The sequence below is a fragment of the Lepidochelys olivacea genome (genome assembly GCF_965140295.1).
Source record: "Lepidochelys olivacea isolate rLepOli2 genome assembly, chromosome: 7".
In the NCBI taxonomy this organism is placed as follows: domain Eukaryota; kingdom Metazoa; phylum Chordata; order Testudines; family Cheloniidae; genus Lepidochelys; species Lepidochelys olivacea.
This window is the reverse complement of record NC_140417.1, coordinates 33,536,286-33,553,176: the sequence shown is the minus strand read 5'-3', so window position 1 is coordinate 33,553,176 and position 16,891 is coordinate 33,536,286. Positions and strand designations below refer to the sequence as shown.

Sequence of the window (16,891 nt, the reverse complement as noted above, 5' to 3'; positions counted from 1 at the left end):
AACCGCCACCCATGTGGAGAGTGCGCCCTCAGGCAACGGCACCGTCATAGGCAAGCTCTGCCCACACCCAGTGACCGCATCATGTTGTTTTTCTGCCATGGGAACTACTCCTACTCCATCCCCAACCCCTTCCCCCTCTCCTGTTGGAGGCTTAGGGATCCCCCATTCCCAAATCCCCCTCCTCCAGGGCAACTGCCGCCCACCCGCGGAACCTATCCCAGAGGGGTTGTGCCTCTGCATTTATACAGCATCTTGCACAGTAGGTGCCTGACAAAGGACTGGGCACCACCACAATTCAAGCTGATCACCTTGGGCAGCAAGACAGCAGGGCAAGCTAGGAAAATAATATTTAATGGCAGATTCAGTGCACATGAAAGATACTTAAAGTCATCTCAGCCTCCACAATTGATTTTAAATTGAAAACAGGCTGCAGCCTAACCCAGGCCCTCCTCTGTAGCTGCCTATGCTCAGGCTGGAGCCATCTAGAAACATTTGTCAGGTCTAGGTAGCTCAGTACCTTTTCTTCTGCAATGCATGCAATCCAGGGCACTGACAGATTTCCCAAAACAGTCTGGGCAGAGCAGCACGGGACTTTGATCCTGAGCTCAAAGAAACCTTTGCAGGTTTCCTGTACATACTCATGTAACTCCAGTCACTAATGATCTCTATGGACAATTTTCAGAGTAGCAGCCGTGTTAGTCTGTATTCGCAAAAAGAAAAGGAGTACTTGTGGCACCTTAGAGACTAACCAATTTATTTGAGCATAAGCTTTTATGAGCTATAGCATGCATCTGATGAAGTGAGCTGTAGCTCATGAAAGCTCATGCTCAAATAAATTGGTTAGTCTCTAAGCTGCCACAAGTACTCCTTTTCTTTCTATGGACAATGTCCTATCTGTTTACGTGGCTTAGTAGAAAGAGCACTGGTTTGGGAAACCTCAGTTCTAAACCCAGCTCTGCCACTGGCCTGCTAGGTGACCTTGGGCAAATCACTTCCCCCCCGCCTCAGTTTCCTCATATGTAAAATGCAGATGATACTAAACTCCTTTGTAAAGTGCTTGGTGGTATGCTGGTTCAGAGTGCTAGATATAAACTAATTATTAATATTTTATTATTCAAGATTCAACCCCCAACCAATCTACTTAGTGCAAAAGTGATCATGAGAACTCCCAAGCTCCCTGCCTCCCCATTTCTAGTTCCCGCAGCAAAACCACCCTTGATATCCCTGCTGTTTAAAAAGGAACAAATAAGCAAGGGGGAAAAAATTAAGATGCTTTTTTCACTGCCTTTACAAATCCCAAAGCAGCAAAAAACTTCAGAGCCTATTTTCAGCTTCCCCTATAAAATGAGACATCATCTGCAGTGAGTTTAGCAGCACCCAGCTGGGGAAGGGTCAGGACACAAAGCTGCTCAGAGGTTGACAATAGAAGAACAAGACTGTGCTATGAGAGGGAGATGCTGTGGAGAAGTCCAGTCCCCACCTAAAGGTCACGTCAGAGCTCCCATACCGCAGGCCCAAAGCGCCACCCATTTGATGCTAGAACCACACTGAGCCCTGGCATAGAGCAACAACCAGGAGGCACAACGTGGAGAAAGGAAGGCTGTAATCCTACAGGTGAGGGGCAGGCTGGCCAAGCACCCTCCTGCCTGGCCCTGCCACTGGCTTCTCCCGCTCCTCCCACAGCGTCACGCCATCGCAGGTGCAGATTTGCTTGGGGTTCTCGAACAGCCCAGCAGATCGGGCAATGATCCCACAGGCCAGCCTGGAAGGGAGGGAGGGAGGATTAGCCAATGCTGTGCTGCCAGGGGCTCCACCCATTGCAGACTGAATGGGCAGCCCCATGGCCTGGCCATTTGCCCAGTCAGAAGTCAGGCAAGGCCAGACACATCTTACTCCTTACAGTGCAAGAGGCAAGCTGTACCAAGACAATAAAGAGGAGTTAACCCCTTCTTTGACCACTCTTGTGTCATGCCCCTTGGGCAAGGGGGAGAGACTGACCCCCCTCAACTTCCTATAGCTCCCTTAGGCCAAGCCATCCTTCCTCCCATGCTCACAGTTGATCCCACCCCTCCATACTGTTGACTGGTCTGATAGTCAGCTTGACCCCCAAGTATTTGTGCCAGCAAGATGCTGCCTTGAGCTACTTCCCTGGCCCCTGCTTCTTCCCCCTAGCTCCTCACCTCTTACCCGAGTTCCCACAGACTTCAGAGAGTGGGTGACCCCCATGGCCAAGGTCGTCCTCACCAGAATCCACCACCAGAGAGCGGCCGATGATGTCCCAGACCTAGGAAGGATCACAGCCTTTGGCCATCCCTGTTGCACGTGTGGATCCCCAGTTTCCCTGGCAGAGGCCAGTACAGTCCTGGGAAGGGACTTCTGCATGATGAGAGCCAGTGCATCCAGGCACAGCTTGGAGAGGGGTTTGTTCCCTGGAGCCAGGGAAAGTGCAATCAGCTCAAAAGGAGCTCTAAGAGAACAATGCCCCACCCCTGCGCCCTAGCTTCCCTTCTCCTGCTGCCATCTCAGCCTCTGCCTCCTCCCCAGAGCTCGGCTCCCTGTCCCACTGCACCATGTGGGTGGTCCATCAGCTGGAGGGGGGCTGAGTTTGGAGGGAAGACAAGACTCCCACTCCTGCAGTTCACAGGAGAGCAGCCGACGGAAGGTTTTGACTAGAGGAGTGGAAAACAGAGGCAACCCCAAGCTGCTACATGCTCTTTTTGCTCCCTCCTTCCCACCTGGGATACTACACCTACTGCTTCAGGGTTCTGACTCGTTTAACTATTAAGAGACCAGGGTGAGACCTAGTGCTTGGGGACAGAATATCCCACACCTGGTACTGGAGGCAGACCTTCCTCGGAAGCACCTGGTGCTGGCCCTGTGGAGGAAGAGATCCTGAGCAACATGACCCTGGGGTCTGAGCTACTCAGGCAGTGCCTCATTCCTATGATATCCTTAAGACCAAAAGTGCTTGATAAAGTGTCCAGAGTTATAATATTAGAGAACCTGGAGCCAAGGAAGGGAGTTATCCCTCCTGCTTCACAGCAGGAGTCTACCCCTAGCAAATGGAGTCAGGAGGAATGTTCCTCAGGGTGAGATTATCCCATCAAAGCCTAATGGAGGGTTGAGAGCCCCTTCCCCTGAAGCAGCTGTGGAACAGCTGGATGAGCTTGCTGTTCTGATCCACTGTAGTGATGCCTTTCTGAAAGGAACAATAGGATCCCTCAACATGCCCCAGTCTGACACAGCTCCCACTGGTGTCTCCCCAGTGATCCCTTGTGTAGATCAGGGGACCTCACCTTTAGCTGGCTGTCCTCCATCCGGAAGTCTGCTCTTCCATCACTGCCAGCCAGCACGTTGCCAAGGTCTCCGAGATGCTGGAACAGAGCATCCACCCACACAGTCAGACACTAAGAACTTTGACTTGAACCACAAACACAGCAAGAGCAGAGCGAATTTTCTTCACTCAAATTCTTCTGTGGCTGAAAAAAACCCAGCTTTTCAATGAAAACCAATATCTGGGTTGAAAATTTCTGGAATTTTGACAAAGAAATGATCCCAAAACCTGATGTTTAACCAAAAACGGTTTTTGAAAACCAAAATTTTTTACGTTTTCATGGAAAGATTTTGGGGGAAAATGTTTGTTTTTCAAAATTTCAAAGAAAACAACAATTGGCATTTTCCAAGGAGGTGGATAACGACTCTGTGGGCTGTGATCAGGCTCTGTTGGACAAGTATTTCAGTTTAGTTTGTTTCAAAGCCAGGCTGTGTCTGGCCCCACGTGGCAAAGTGAGAGCCAACTAATGTGGGCGTGCAAATGGGGACCTCTGAGCAATGGTCTCCAAGAGCAGCAGAGGCAGGAATGTGGCAGCCTGAGGACTGGGAAAGGTGCCTTTTCTTGGAGAACTACAATGTTTGAAGTCTTTGCTGTCTCTAGACAGGTGACTGACTTTGTTTCTTTCTGGCTTGCCCTCTATTGTGTTAACCCCTCAGCACCACACTGGGGTCAGCACTGACTGCCAAAGAAGAGCACCCCCTATCAAGTCACTCACTCTCCCCCAGTCACTCCCAGAACTGATTCAGAGGAGACTGCCCTACCGAGCCCCCAGCTCCATGCAGCACAGCCACCCCTTCCATCACACGGGGGTGAGCATTGATGGCACCCCCTCCCGAGTCACTCACTCCTCTCCCTGCAGCACCACGCCTGCTAGTGCCACCAAATGGCACTGGAGCCAGCACTGACCGTGAGGGCAGAATGGGTGAACATGACCAGAACTCACCCTGTGCGCATCCTGCGGGCCCCCGTGACGCTCCCCATTTGGGTTGAAATGATCTCCACAACTGTTTGGGGAAAAAACGGAAGCCAGTGTGACCTAGTGCAGAGGCCTCACACCACAGCCTCCAGAGAGATCTAGCCTGCTACTTGCTCCACACTACATTTCAACACAGGGCTGGAATGTGCACTGGCCAAAGGGGAAGGAGCTGAACAGGGAAACAGACCTCACCCCCTCCCTCACAGCTCGTGTCCTCTTGCTGTGTCTGTCTACATGCCTCCCCCAGACGCTCCCCAAGAGAAGGCCAATCTCACTGAACTAGTGCCATCTGCTGCACTCTTCACAGTTGCTGAAAAATGAAGGGCCTAATGGAGAGGGCACTGGGTTGGGAGCTCTCGGTTCTATTACAGGCCCTACGCTTAGGAAGGTCCCTCCCTTTGTCGCTCAGTGCCTCAGTTTCCCCATCTGTTAAATGAGAATCTTGACACTAAATGCCATTAAGCTGGAAGGCACCCAGTTCCCTGAAGTACCTTTGCAAACCCCAGCCTGCTATACTGGACAGCAACACCTCCATGCAGGGGAGAGGTCTCTTACCTGTCACAGGAGTTCGTGACATCCCCAAATTCATGGACGTGCAGCCCATGCAACCCTGGCTCCAAGCCATCAATAGTCCCTTCAATGAGACACTTCTCTGGCGAGACCTGCAGGAATCTCACCACCCCTTGGACCAGGCTGGGGCCTGACATCATGGCCACAGCTGCACCGAGGTTCTCTAAGCAGGAGGGCAAAGTCAGGTGGACACAGACAGTCACAGCTGCCCGCATTCCCCTCCCCAACCAAGATGTAGGGGAGCCCCTGCTGCCAGACAGCATAGCAAGCAGAGCAGCACCAGTGCCCAAGAACTCCCTGAGGAAGAGCTGAAAAGATGAAGCACAGGCTGTTTAGGGAAGGGGAAGATATTGGCCACTCAGCACAATAGAACTGTGTATTATGGTATGGCCCAGGGCACTAGCCTAGGTTTGAGAGATCCAGGTTCAAGTCCTTGCTCTGCCCCAGTCTCCCTGTGTGACACTGGGAAAGTCCCTTAGCCTTTCTGTATCTCAGTTTCCCAATAATAGCACTGCCCTGCCTCCCAGGGAAGCTGTGAGGGTAGATACAGTAAAGACTGTGAAGCACCCAAATACTACAGTGATGAAGGTCATAAAACTACCTAACACAGATAGATCATATAGAGGCACCTATCTGATATCGGGGCCGCTGCTGTACCAGACACCACATGCTCTTCCCCCTTTCAGGTGCAGCATAGACACACGGTGTGAAACAGTCCCTGCTCTGAAGAGCTCACAGCATAAACAAACACACACAGGTGCCAAGCGGGGAAGGGATTTGCCCAACGTCAGCAGCAGAGCCAGGAATAGAACCCACAGCAATAAACTGGGACTCCTAGCTGCTACCCCATGCTACCCTGTTCCTTTCAGGCTATAACCCAGGGACTCCATACTCACGTGGCGCAGTGCTCCCCATGCCCTTCAGCACAGCCCGGCGGCCTGTGCTCTCCAGCAGGCCCTTCACCTTCCCAGCACTCATGCTGGTCTCCACCAGCACACTCTGAGAGTCTAGCCGAATGTCCAGTACCCGGAGCCCTGCAGGAAAAGCCCTAGCATCGTGAGAACAGCAGGAGCCCACAGCAGCTGTTATGGGGAATGGGAGGGCTGGAGTGTCTCTCACCTGTTGCTCCTTGCAGAGAGGCCTGCACGGCATCCACGCATTCCTGGCAGTTCATCTGCACGGCGAACTCCAGCTGGTTGATTTTAGGAGACATGTGAGACACAGTTTGTCATGGAAACCAACCCAACTCCCCACCGTGGGGGTCTTCATCCATCAGCCCTACCCCTCCCCTGGCCCAGAACTGCATCACCTCTTTTGAACATGGTTCAAAAAAGAACTATGTAAGTTCATGGAGGAAAGGTCCATCAATGGCTCTTAGCCAGGATGGGCAGGGATGTGTCCCTAGCCTCTTGTTTGCCAGAAGCTAGGAATGGGCGGCAGGGGATGATCAGTTGATGATGACCTGTTCTGTTCATTCCCTCTGAAGCACCTGGCATTGGCCACTGTCGGAAGACAGGATACCGAGCTAGACAGACCTTTGGTCTGACCCAGTATGTTCACTCCAGCAGACAGGGGTTTCCTGTCCTTTCCAGAATTGCCCCCCATCCAGAGGAAGCTAAACTAACCACCTCATACCCTACAGCTGTACAATCCTCCCTATATTGGGCAAATTGGATTGCTAATCTCCAGCAGCTTCCCCTTTCTCAATCCCTCTGATGCAGAGATTCTGCATTTTGTGCCCCACATACTCATACATAAGGTGACTTTGCCCCCATGTTCATCGACCCACCCACAATGTGTTCTGCCCCATTCATCCCTCTCCTTGCTACCCCTTACACAGGGGACTTTGCCCCAGAGGTATACGTCCTCCAGAAAGAGACGGTCTCTCATTCCCTCCACCACGGCACACAATTTCTTTCTCCTCCAGGCACATACACAGGGGATTTAGCCCTACAGACGTGAGCCTCCCCCACCAGGCTCCCGAGACTGACCCTATCCTCCCCAAACACACACAGGGCGCTATGTTCCCCCACCCACAAGGGTTGACAACTCCGAGGACAGATCTTATCATGAGTCTCATGGTGTCTGGCGTGCCCCGGGCTCCTGGCAGTAGGACAATCCCAGCCCAGCTTTGATGAAGCTCGGAAGGGCTTTGCAGTGCAAACAAATACAGGCACCAAGAGGGGAGGGGACTTGCCCAACAGGATCAGCAGCAGAGCCAGGAACAGAACGCTGCCCCCGAGAGGCACAACCCAGCTTCCCCGCTGCGGAGTCTCCTTACCCGGCAGCTAGAGCCGCCTGCTCCTCCGGGCCCCGGCGTCGCCTCCATCGCTGGATCCCTCGGCTGCGTCCGCCCGCACTGGCCTCGCTTCCAGGAAACGCGCCTGTAGCAACACTTCCGGCCGCCGGCCTGATGGGCGGAAGCTGGGCCCCACCAGAAGCAGCGCGCAGTGCAGGCACGAGCTATTTCCGGTGCGCTGTTACCATGGAGACGCTGCTTGCTGAGACGCCCTCCCAGCTCTGAGCCGGGAAGCGGCAAGCGGGCGCCGCGCTGAGCCCTGGGGTTAGCGCGCAGCGGCTGGGGGTTGTTGTGAGCCCCGGGGCCTGGTCCCCCGCCCGGGGACGAGGGGCTGCTGGGAGGCCGAGGGTCAGAGTCCTCAGTGGGCCCCTGGGCGGGCGGGTCCGCCATGCCCGGGTTCGATGGCGCCAGGCCCCGCGCTGGCTCCTCCTGGGATCTCTATGCCTTGGAGGAGACGGAGGAAGTGACCCAGACGCTGCACCAAGTCTACCAGGGCATCCTGGCCCCGCTCTCCCTCTTCCAGCTTCCTTCAAAGGGGCCCCCAGGAGCCTCACAGCCCACCCTAGCCCCGGCCGCACCCAGCCACCAGCTCCATGGTACACAGGAGACTAGTTCTGCCGAGCCTCCTGGCACCCCGGAGACCAGCCACACGCTACCATCTGGCTCCCCAAAGACTCCAGTGCCTGCATTCTCTATCCCCATTTCCCTAGCTGCTCTGACCCAGTTGATCGAAGGGCGCCTTTCTTTGGGTAGTGATTCGTTGTCCATTTCCAGCCAGGCAGGACAGGTCTTCAAGGAGATCATCCTGGCAGAAGTAAAATTCACCTGGGAGGATGCCAGTCACTCACTCTCCAACCCAGCCCTCAGCAGCTGGCAGAACAGGGACCTATACCAGCATCTGGTGTCATACATCACACTTGTCTCTGAACACCTCTTCTTCCACTATCTCTGCCTGATGGAGCTCCACCGGGACATGGCTGTCTTCACTGACTATGCTAACCTCACCCGCTTCGCAGCCCAGCTCTCTCTGGACTGCTCCAGTCTCCTCAACATGGCTGCCGTCCAGCACCATCTCATTGCAGAGCTGAAGACCCCACAGAACCACTTCTTTCTTGACAGCAAGACAGCTCGGCCAGGGCGAAAACGGCCACCACAGAGAGGCCGGCACTCAGCCAGAAGCACTGTGGGCTGCCGCCTCGGCCTCACCATCACTCACTTTATCAAACTGACCAGGCCCCACATCAAGACATGCAGGCAGAAAATAGCAAAGGATATCAAAGAACTTGAGGAGATACCCCCACTGGACTTAAGCAGAGTCTATCACTTGATCCCTAATGTAGAGACTTTTGGCAGCTGCTTTAGCAACCTGCCATGTCTAGCAGTGAGAACCCCCTGCTCCTGTACCCCTGCTTCAGAAGATCGGGAAGACACAAAGTGGGTCAGGCATGAGGCTGGCTCCATTTCCAAGAAAAGTCATTCATTGCCCAATATGAGAGCCGGGCAACTCCTCTCTGATGAACTTGGGATCCATCTTCCCCCTCGCCCCCTCACACCGATAATGCCCAGTCACTACGCTGAGTCAGCAACAGATGGCAATCTCCAAGAGTCCACAGGCATAGCTGAGGACCTCCGCAAGCTAATTCAAGGCTCCCTCCTCAGAAGTGGTTGCAGAAGAGACGACAGTGAGGACGCAGAGCTGCCTCCCCTCATTGGAGCACTGACACGACGCAGAGCCAATGTAACCAAACTCCAGCAGCTTCAGGAGACACTTAGATGCCTCCAAGAAGAGGAGACGGCTGAGCAACAGCTGAGAGATATGGTAGTTTTTGCACCACCCACTCACCCTCAAGCTGCCACGGTGAATCTTCAAATACACCATGGCATGGTAGCAAAGGCGGCTGACCTACAAGTGTCCGACAGAGTACTTGTTGATTCTGTGGCTATTCAGAGATACCCCCCCTTGTATAATGATTTTCTGGGAGAGATTGATGCTGCTACAGTGAGTTATCTGGATGCAAACCTTTCAGCTGGCGAAAAGATCCGGGAAATTTACAAGGAACTGATAAAAATCATCCCCACAGAGTATCTGAAATTTGACCAAGGGCCCTTGATAGAGCCTGCAGCTGTGAACGTGGATTTATCCAACAGCCTGGCATCCTCCATTCTGACGAAAAGGAAAAATGAGCAGGTGATCAATACAGAATTGAATAAGCTGCTGCCTGCTGGACCATTCAGCACCCAGAAAGTGACTACACCAGTACAATCAAGTTTGCCCCTCATGATTGCCCATCAACAAAAAACCACTTGGTATCAGTGGTGGAAATCCGCCCTTAACGTTGATGAGTACCTGAAATATGTCTCCAGCAAGGAGTCTGATTACCTGCATGTGATATTTCATTTGTACAATGAGGAGGAGCAGCCACTTTTCATAGATGAAGCCCAAAAGAAACAGCTGGAGGAAGCACAGAGGGAGGTAAAACAGAAAGTGGCAGAGGTCCGCTCAAAGAGAGAGAAGTACATGCCTGGGATGTGGAACACAAACACCATCATGCTTGGTGGGCTTGGGACTTTTGAGGACCAGGACCATAAGCCTGAAGATCTCAGACTGCTGCAGAAGCGACTGGAGAGACTCTGGGCAGTTCTTCATTTCCCTGGTAGGGAGAGGCTTGATATGGCGATTAAGTACAGCTCCAACCAGTCTTTCACTCAGCTCCCAGCTGTGCTCGAAGTCTGGGAGAAAGCTGCAAAGAGTATCCAGGAACGGGAGCTCTTGCTGGTAGAGCTGGAGAAGTTTGAGCAAGCTGCCTCTGACCCAAACCGCTTCTTTGAAAGGAGCCTTGAGTCTTTCCCCACACGCACATGGGAGTCGAGGACCAGAGGCCGTCTATATGCAGCAATCGCCAAGTACGACACGGACCTCTACATCATTCTGCATCAGATCAAGGAGAGATTCCATGACACTGTAACTTTCAAGGGCCGCCCATACTTGGAGAAGATGCAGTGGGACAAAGTGGAGATGCTGTACTGGCTGCAGCAGGAACGCCGTGCTGGTGCCCTGGCAAAAGAAACGGGGAGAGAGGCAAGGCTTTGGAAGCTACCTCCACTGGCTCCGGTAGGTAGCAGTGCAGGATTCTCTCCCCCATCCCAGTAATATGCAAAGGAAAACAGATCAGCTGGGCCAATGACTCAATGGGGACAGTTCTCTGATCTTGCCAGGCCAAAGTAAGGATCTTCTGTACAGTCACCCTGTGATGGAGAATCATCAGAAGAGGGTAAGGGAAGTGCCAAACAAGAGCAATAAATACATTACAATACCAGAGCAGTAAATTATTCCCTGGATCCATTACTGGCTGGTGCATCTGTTCCAGACTCAGTGTACACAGCTTAGAGCAGCATCATTCACACGCCTAGCCTTGTAGAAAATCCAGGGAGCAAAGCTGGGCTAAGGGTGGCAGATGCCAGTGTTTGGAGCACCCAAGGTGGAATGCAGCAGCTAGAAGAGGGTAGGGGAGACAGAGCACTCCTTCGGGGAAGGTGGGGAGGAAAATGTGAGGAAGTTTGGAACACCATTCAGGAAGGAATAGAACTGGGATGGGGGGGGAGAGAGAGGATTCATTGGAGTAGGGGACAAATAGGGGGAAGGAGTGATGCAGGGAGAGAAAACAAACCAAGTCATTTTGGGCCATAAACCCCCTAGAGATGGGGTGCAAAACCCTCAGCGTCGGCCTAACTCTGCTCCCACTGCCATCAGTGGGATTTTAGCGCTCACTGTAATGGGAGCAGAGTCAGGTTTTGCAAAGCCTAGCTCTAGAGGGTTGATGTTCTCTGAAGGGCCAGCGTTCTCTAAAAGGCCCAGAGTGGGCAGGAGGAGTTTGGTCAGCGTAATGGCAGGAACAAGCGATGAGGTGGCTGGGATTCTTCAGCCTACGTTATACAAGGAGTTGGACTGTATGATTCAACTGGGCATATCAATTAACCCAATGGGCCTGGGACCCCTAACACAGCTATAAAAATGGTACCCACATCTCCTCAGTGCTGGGGGGGATTGGAACTGGCAATTCCTTGGAGAAAGAAGAGTTGGAAGTCAGTCCAGATACCACAGCTCAGCAGGGCTTTGAAGGAAGATTGAGCTACAGCAAACTAAGGCCACTTCACTTCTGAATATGAGCATCTACAGGGCTTAATGCCCTTAACTTTACTCCTTTAGTTAATTCAGCTGTCCAGAGTGTCCCTGTGTGGATCAACCCTCACAGGCAGCCAAAACCAGACTGCTTCAATACTTGGAAGTCACTCCAACCCAATGTCCTCTGCCCCAAGAACATGCTCTGCAGTGAGGGTTCTTCCCAGACCCAATGTCATCTTCCCAGTGTCAGCTGAAGGGGACCTTTCCAACATAGGGAGCAAGAATATTTTATTATGGGAAATATGTATTAACCCCTCCATACCCTATTCAAAATGGCACAACCACATCAGTTGCAAACTATTAAAGTCAGCTGCAGGGATAGATTGAGCCTGAAAAATTACACCCCCAAAAATGAATTTGTCCAACTTAAAACAGAGACCATCCTTCAGCTTTAATGACAGCAATCCCTAGCTCTTACACAGTACTATTCATCTGTAGATCTCAGTGCACTTTGCGAAGATCAGTATTATCCCCATTTTACAAAAGGGAAAACAGGCACAGAGAGAGGAAGTGATTTGCCCAATGTCACCCAGCAGGCCAGTGACTGAACTGGGACTAGAACCAGCTCTCCCAAGTCCCAGTCCACTGCTGTATCCACTAGGCCATGCAGCCTTGCCCCAGTGAGACATCCACTGTCGCAGAGAATCAGCACACAGCATCCACAGCTGACTTTGCTAGAGAAGATTCCTACTGGCTAAATGAGCTGGATGGGACCCTGGCTGCACGAGGACAGGGATAGGCTGCAGTGTTCCCTCATGTCAGAGGCACCTGGGTCCCTTCTCATATGGCATTAGTAAGGGAGACACCACTTCTATATCCCACAGTGCAGGGAAAGCTGTCTCCTCTCCACAGCCAGAGAAACCTGTGGGTAGCACTTAATAACTGTCTATTTCTCACAGCTGGCCATAGGAGCACCTCACATTTACAGACCAGGCTGCAAGCTCCAGCTGCTGGCCAGGCTATCCAACTGCTTGAGTGCTCAGCTCAGCTGCAGGTGCACACATGGGCCACCCTACAGTCCAGCCAATGGCCATTCCTATACCCTAGCCCTGCGGAACTCAATGCCACAATACATCAAGACAAACAGCTTAGCAGCATTCATAAAGGGGTTGGACAGTATATGGCCAAAGGGAATCTCCAAGAGTTCCAGAAGGGATCCAAACCATCCTGCATTGGGGCATTTATCAACCACTAACTCCTGAGGTCAGGCGAGAATAGCTCAGGACAAGTTATGCCATCACTGCAGGATTTCTTGGCCCTCCTTTTGTGTACTAATCACTATCAGACGCAGGATACTGGGCTAGAGGGATTCACTCATCTGATATATTGTAGCTGTTCTTATGTTCCTCCAGAATAACCACACAGAGACAGGCAGGGGAAATATATATATACAAGGGAAGGACAGAGTGGTGTAGATGGACACATGGGGTGTGCCTGGGTGCAAACTCCATCAAGAAAGTTAGTCTGCATTCATATAGCAACATGGATGGAGCATCCAGCTTCTGAGGATAGTCAGCTTTACCAATTGGCAAGCAGAGATTAAGCAAGCAGGTGCAGTGACTCACTGTCAGAGCCAGGCACAGAATGCAGGATCTGGCCCCGCCCCTCTCTCCTCCAGACACTCCTTTAAACAAGAACAATCCAAACAAACATCTCTAAGAAAATATTTTTATTTTCCCCCTCACAAAAAAATAGTTTCCTTCCCCATGCGACAGGGAGCATCACCTGCAACAGGGACTGGATCACAGAGAGCAGGTGCTTTGCATGCTAAACTGGAGAACAAAGTAGCCAGTTTTGAGAGTGAGAGAACTCTGGCTTCCATAATCTGATTTGGGTCCGTCAGTACATCTAGTTTCTGCTCCCCTGGGGGTGAAATAAAGCAGAAGAGCTTAAGTTGGGCACAGAAACATGAACATGTCCTCCACTGCCTTCTGCGCTCTCCAGTGTCACTCTAATCGCTCCCAGCTCTAGCTGTCTCCCATTGCCTGCACCCCCTTGATCCACAAGCTGGCCTACAGTGGCATGGGCAGTGTCAGGACAATCCTATGGGCACACCAATCTCTTGGCAATCAGTACTTTAGCACTGGAAAGCGGGTGAGGAACAGTTAACCTTTAGAATGCTGAAGACCAATGTTGTTATGCCTTTGCCTCTCCCTTGCAGGGAGCCACCATGCCTCCACTCAGAGACCATTCTCCCCAACTCACTGCTCACCACTCCCCCTTAGATTCCCAGCTTCATGGACCAGAGCGCAGGGAGCATCCAACAGAGCAGAGGGGGTGTAGTTAGGCCTCTGCCATCTAAGAGCCAGAACCCCTTCCTCATGCCAGCATACAGCACCCTACCCTGGAAATGAAGGCATTAGCCAGGGCCCACAAACATGACAAGGCAGGAGCAGGATGGTCTGTGACATCGAGAAGGGGGTCCTTAACTTAGAGTGTAGTAGGCTGCAGGCATGCACTTTTCCAAGCTGGAACTTGGACATTTTCAGAACATGGACTAACCTGTCCTCACTACATCCCTGTCTGGAGAAGTCACTACTACTAGAACCCCAATCTACAGAGGCAACTTGGCCAAGACTGCCGAGCACCTCAGGGATAGAACAGGGATGAAATTTGGGGAGTTCCAATCCCCAGCTTTGCTCAGGATAGGAGGAAACACTGCCTCTCAATAAAGGCCACTTCCATTCATTACCCTCCTTTCGTTGGAGCGGTTCAGTTCACTCCGCGCTGCCAGTTTCAGCCAAGCAGCAATCTGTGAGCAGCTAAGTATTTTATCTCACCCACAGCTAGACTAAAAGAGCAACAATATGTGAGAGTGATGTACAGTTTGGCTTCAGGAACAGCCAGTCCACAACCCAGTAACGGCTCGGGGCACGAAGGTGGTAGCTTCTTCCAGGCCCATAGAACCATCCTCACAGTCACTACCCTATGGAAAAAATTAGACAGAGGTTTTTAAACGAAATGCAATCCCCACAGTGAAATCCAGTGTCAGAAGCTGGAATTGCTGGCAGCTCTTCCTAGGACAGGTCAGTGTTGGGAATGCCACTAGCTCCAGGATAAGATATGTTGCAGCTGCTTATAGAGAGGGTGAAGTGCGGGGCTTGTATCAGATGCTGAGGTGAAAAACTTAGCATGCAAGGTCCTTTTCCCCACCAAGAGCTGTTTCAGAAGCAGCTGGTGCAACACAAGGATGCTGCTCTAGGTCAGGCTCTCTCTGAATCGCTGCACAATCCGCGCTCTCACTGCCCGGGCCTCACTGGAGATCTGAACAAAGGGGGTTTGCACCGGGAGCTCTGGGTCAGCATCCGACCCCTCCACCAGCTCCTCCCCCTCTGCCAGGTCTAAGGGCATCCTGCGGCTCAGGGCGATGTTGTGCAGTATACAGCAGGCCAGGAAGATCTGGCAGACTTTCTGGGGGGTGTACTGCAAGGAGCCACTTGATTTATCCAGGCAGCGGAAACGCATTTTCAAGAGGGTGCATGTCTGCTTGAGCACTGAAAGGGCCTCCTGGTGCATGGCATTGTACTTCTCCTCTCCTGGACTACATGGGAATAAAATTGGAGTCATGAGCCATGTTTTCAGCGGGTAACTTCGGTCTCCTGCAGACACAGAAGGAGGATAGAAGAAATATGTTAGCAGACTCCCTCAGGCCTTTGGAAGCTGGGCTCCCACCCTTCTTTGGGGGAAATTAAACAAAAGCACTCCCTGCCCCCCCCCGCCCCATAATGCGCTATTAAAGACTACACATAGTTTAAGGGTATGCAAAGATGAAGATCTAAACACGTTACTAGTCCCACTGCAGTCAATGGACTGTTCATAGACTGAAAGATACCGGCGTGCTAAGTACTTACCAGGGTCTAAGTCTGCTCCTTATTCACACTGGGAATAGTTACAGTTCTTATTTTTCTAGATGAGCCTTGCCAGTGGAGTGTCCACGCAACTCACCATTTTACCCTCATACCCCCATGAGGCAGAGAAGTTCCTTTTACAGGCACAGGGTGGGATTAAGTGACTTGCTGAAGGTCACACAGCAGGTAAGTGGCAGAGTGGTGAACTGAACTCAGCACCCTATTCCCTGGGCCATCCTTCTTACCTATTGTCAGTCATGCGGAGATACAGATCATCCCACCAGGTGCCGGGCGTGAGGGATCACTACGTTTGGTGAACTAGGTCAGGGGGCTGCTCCATCATGGAGAGGCCTCTCTGGTTGCCCACCCCCCAGAGCATCATTGTCTGTCCTGACTCACCCAGCAGCCACAGCCCGTCAAGCCGGGCTCCATCAAGCAGCCGAGCCAGGGCAGAGTTCTCCAGCACGGCGGCGTTGGGGCAAGAGCCAGGGTACTTGGCCACTACATTGATGATGGTGCCGTGGGAATCACACACCACCTGCATGTTCATGGAGTGGTAGTTGCGGACATTGCGGTAGGCAAGCTCGTTTTCCGAGGGGGCCCGCAGTGCCACATGCATGCTGCCTAGCAGGCCCAGCACCCCAGGGAAGCGGCCCTCAGCATGCCCTGCTGTGGGGCCTGGGACCGGGAAGGTAATGTAGCGGGCAGCCCGGCGCTGCAGTGCCTCCAGGAATTGGGCCAGGCAGTTGGACATGGCTGACTGGCTGATGCCTGTAGTGTCCCGTGTGGCTGTCTGGAAGGAGCCCGAAGCCAGGAAGGTGAGGGCCGAGGTCACCTTGACGGCCACCGGCAGGGCGTGACTGCGACCTGTCAGGCTCTCCAAGTCAGAGCCCAGCTCGCTGCAGAGCCCCGCAATAGCTGCCTTGTCCAGACGATAGCGCCGCAGCACCTGTTCCTCGCTGAGGTCCAGGAAGGAGCTGCGGGCCCGATACACCCGGTGCTCGGGGTAGAAACGGCGCCGCCTGCTCCGCTTCCTCCGGGCCCCCGTGGCCCCCTCACTGCTGCGCTCCCGCACCCGCCGCAACAGCAGCACTGCCTCGGACATCTTTCCCACACCTAGCGCGGCCCCGGGGCAGAGCAGACAGGAGCCACCCCACGCCTACCGGGCCCCGGGGCCCCCAACCCCTACCGTAGTTAAGGGAGAGAGACGAGGAGACCCACCCCCATGCCCGCAGGGCGGGAGAAGGGTTGGCAGCGCAGCCCGGGAGGCAGGGAGCCCCTCAGGCAGGAGCCCTACCCCCAGCAGGGGTGGGAGGTGCGAGCGAGCCGTGTCGGGAGAGCCCCATCTACCCACCGCCTATGGGGTACTGATGCCGCCAGCAGGCGCCTCCCACACCCCCAGAAAAGGGGAGCAGGAGACACCCGGGAAGGGGGCAGGGGCCGAGCAGGGAGAGGGACCCGCGCGCGGGCAGCACGAAGCCGCCGTCCCCCGTCGGCAACCAAATTCTTCCCACAGTCTCGCGGCAGCTCCAGCGGCCCAGACGCCGGAGCGAGCACAGCGCGAAGAGACTCCGCCCTTTCCCCGCCAGCCCTAATTGGCTGCAGTCCCCTCATGTGACCGGAACCCGCCCCTATCGGAATGCCATTGGCTGGGAAGCCCGCGGTACAGAAGGCCGGTCGT

At 53.3% G+C, this 16,891-nt stretch overlaps 3 protein-coding genes across 3 annotated transcripts; 1 reads left to right on the top strand and 2 right to left on the bottom strand.

The window, feature by feature from the left end:
* Positions 1-335: 335 nt before the first annotated feature.
* Positions 336-7,382, bottom strand: CCS (copper chaperone for superoxide dismutase). Its single transcript, XM_084633881.1, is given in 10 exon segments — positions 336-1,762; positions 2,181-2,284; positions 3,297-3,374; positions 4,278-4,338; positions 4,866-5,043; positions 5,777-5,914; positions 6,000-6,072; positions 7,162-7,310; positions 7,313-7,343; positions 7,347-7,382. Coding segments are annotated over 10 exon segments (987 nt in total). The 5' UTR covers positions 7,368-7,382; the 3' UTR covers positions 336-1,608.
* Positions 7,374-10,490, top strand: CCDC87 (coiled-coil domain containing 87). Its single transcript, XM_084633879.1, has one exon. The coding sequence runs from the start codon at positions 7,568-7,570 to the stop codon at positions 10,328-10,330; it is 2,763 nt and encodes a 920-aa protein (XP_084490005.1). The 5' UTR covers positions 7,374-7,567; the 3' UTR covers positions 10,331-10,490.
* Positions 10,491-13,016: 2,526 nt separating this feature from the next.
* Positions 13,017-16,781, bottom strand: LOC311523340 (putative nuclease HARBI1). The gene is made up of 2 exons (XM_084633215.1): positions 15,610-16,781; positions 13,017-14,961 (listed from the first exon to the last, which is right to left on the bottom strand). The coding sequence occupies exons 1-2, from the start codon at positions 16,313-16,315 to the stop codon at positions 14,561-14,563; spliced, it is 1,107 nt and encodes a 368-aa protein (XP_084489341.1). The 5' UTR covers positions 16,316-16,781; the 3' UTR covers positions 13,017-14,560.
* Positions 16,782-16,891: the final 110 nt, after the last annotated feature.